At 67.7% G+C, this 1,576-nt stretch overlaps 1 protein-coding gene across 1 annotated transcript; it reads left to right on the top strand.

The window, feature by feature from the left end:
• Positions 1-967: 967 nt before the first annotated feature.
• Tco025E_08908 (ATPase) lies at positions 968-1,576 on the top strand (the record flags this gene model as incomplete). Its single annotated transcript, XM_029375739.1, has 1 exon — positions 968-1,576. A coding segment is annotated over one exon (609 nt), but the record flags the coding sequence as incomplete, so codon positions are not given.

The following is a 1,576-nucleotide window of genomic DNA, read 5'->3' as shown; positions in this document are numbered from 1 at the left end:
GAAGCCGGGCGGCCCGGCAGCCTCCGCCACACCCGCTCCGGTTGCACGCGGAGGGAAAAACGGCGCCCTGCGCCGCGCCGCAGGTGGCCCCCCGACTGGCTGGCGATGTGCACCGCAGATCGGCGCTGCAGGGGTGTCACGCGTGCCGTAGTGCCGCCCACGCCCGTGGGTTTTGGCTTCCCCCGACGCAGCGGAGTTTATTCACCACTGGAGGGCGGGCCCGCAACGTCCGGCCACACACACACCACACACGCAGCTGCGGACACGCCAATGGACTTCCTGTTTTTGTGCTCCGCTCCATCGGGCGGCGGCGCAACGTCGCACAAGCATGGGAAGTGGGAAAGAGGCGTGGCGCCCGTTGGGGAACGGAGGAGGAGATGGGCCGCGGGGGATGTGCGCTACCGCGCTGGGGATGCGTGTTGCCCCGTCTTCTGAGGGCGGCCACCTCACACCGCGGAGCTCAGTCTCGGGCGGTTGTACTGTTTCCTTGCGAGCTAACTGGGTGTGCAAAGACGGTTATTTGTGTTGAGGCGCCGCATTTCTTTTTAAAAACAGAAAAGGTGGTTTTGGCTGTTTGCCCATTTGGCGCAGCGTGTTTTTTTTTTTTGCGGCGTGGCACCCGATGTGTGGGGTGTGGGCCGGCGAGGGAATGCGGCAGGCATCCTCAGCATTTTGTCTGGGGGGGTTTCGTTGTTGTTGTTTAGCCGACATGTGCGCGTGTGTGTCGTGCCGAGTTGCAGGCAGCGTGGTGGATTTGGCGTCTGCGCTTTCGGTGTTGTGCATGCGTTTTCGTCCTCCTCCTCTTCGCTTTGCTTTCCCTGACTAGTGTAGGGTGGTGGCGCGGCGACGCCATGCGGCACGGTGAGGCTTCGCCGGGCTTTGCCCTCACACGCCCAGAGCAGCCGCGGCAGGCCCACACGTCGCCTTTTTTGTTTGCAGAGGAGCTCCTGTGCGGGCCCCTCGGGCAATGGGAAGAGCCACGTTGTGCGCGGGGCGATTCAGCGGGCCCGCGGTGCCGCACGCCGACGGGAGCACGGCGCTCCGGAGGGATATTCGTCGCGCCGCGGCTGCCTGCCCCGACAATTGCCAGCCCGCCGCCGACGAGGACGCGGCGGACGGCGCGGCGGTGGTGGTGGTGCTGGACCACGCGGAGATGTTCCTCACCGCCGCGGGGAGCGGCGCGGGGTGGGCGCACGGCCGGTCGCGCCCCAGTCCGCCGAGCCACCCGCTGCCGCTGGCTGAGTTGTACGACGTCCTCCGCGGGCGCGAGTTGTTTGGCCCCGACGAACTTCGGCAGCTACGCCTGCGGACGGTGCTTTTCGTGACGCTGTTCGGCGGCGCATGGGGCGACGTTGACCCCTTTGCCCGCGCCAAGTCCTTCGACGCGCACGTCGCGCTGACGACGCCGCTGGAGGCGGAGCGACACGCCTTCTTCTGCGCCCACGCCGCACACCCGCCCGCGCTGTGCCAGGCGGTGGCCGCCCGCAGCGGGGGGATTCCGTACAGGGGGATGACGGAGGTTGCAGAGCACATGGAGGCGGGGGACGGCGCGTCGGCAGCGCTGCTCTCGCTCCGC

This window comes from Trypanosoma conorhini (assembly GCF_003719485.1).
Source record: "Trypanosoma conorhini strain 025E chromosome Unknown Tco_14.4_contig_00910, whole genome shotgun sequence".
Classification (NCBI taxonomy): Eukaryota; Euglenozoa; class Kinetoplastea; order Trypanosomatida; family Trypanosomatidae; genus Trypanosoma; species Trypanosoma conorhini.
This window is presented reverse-complemented; position numbering and strand designations above follow the sequence as displayed.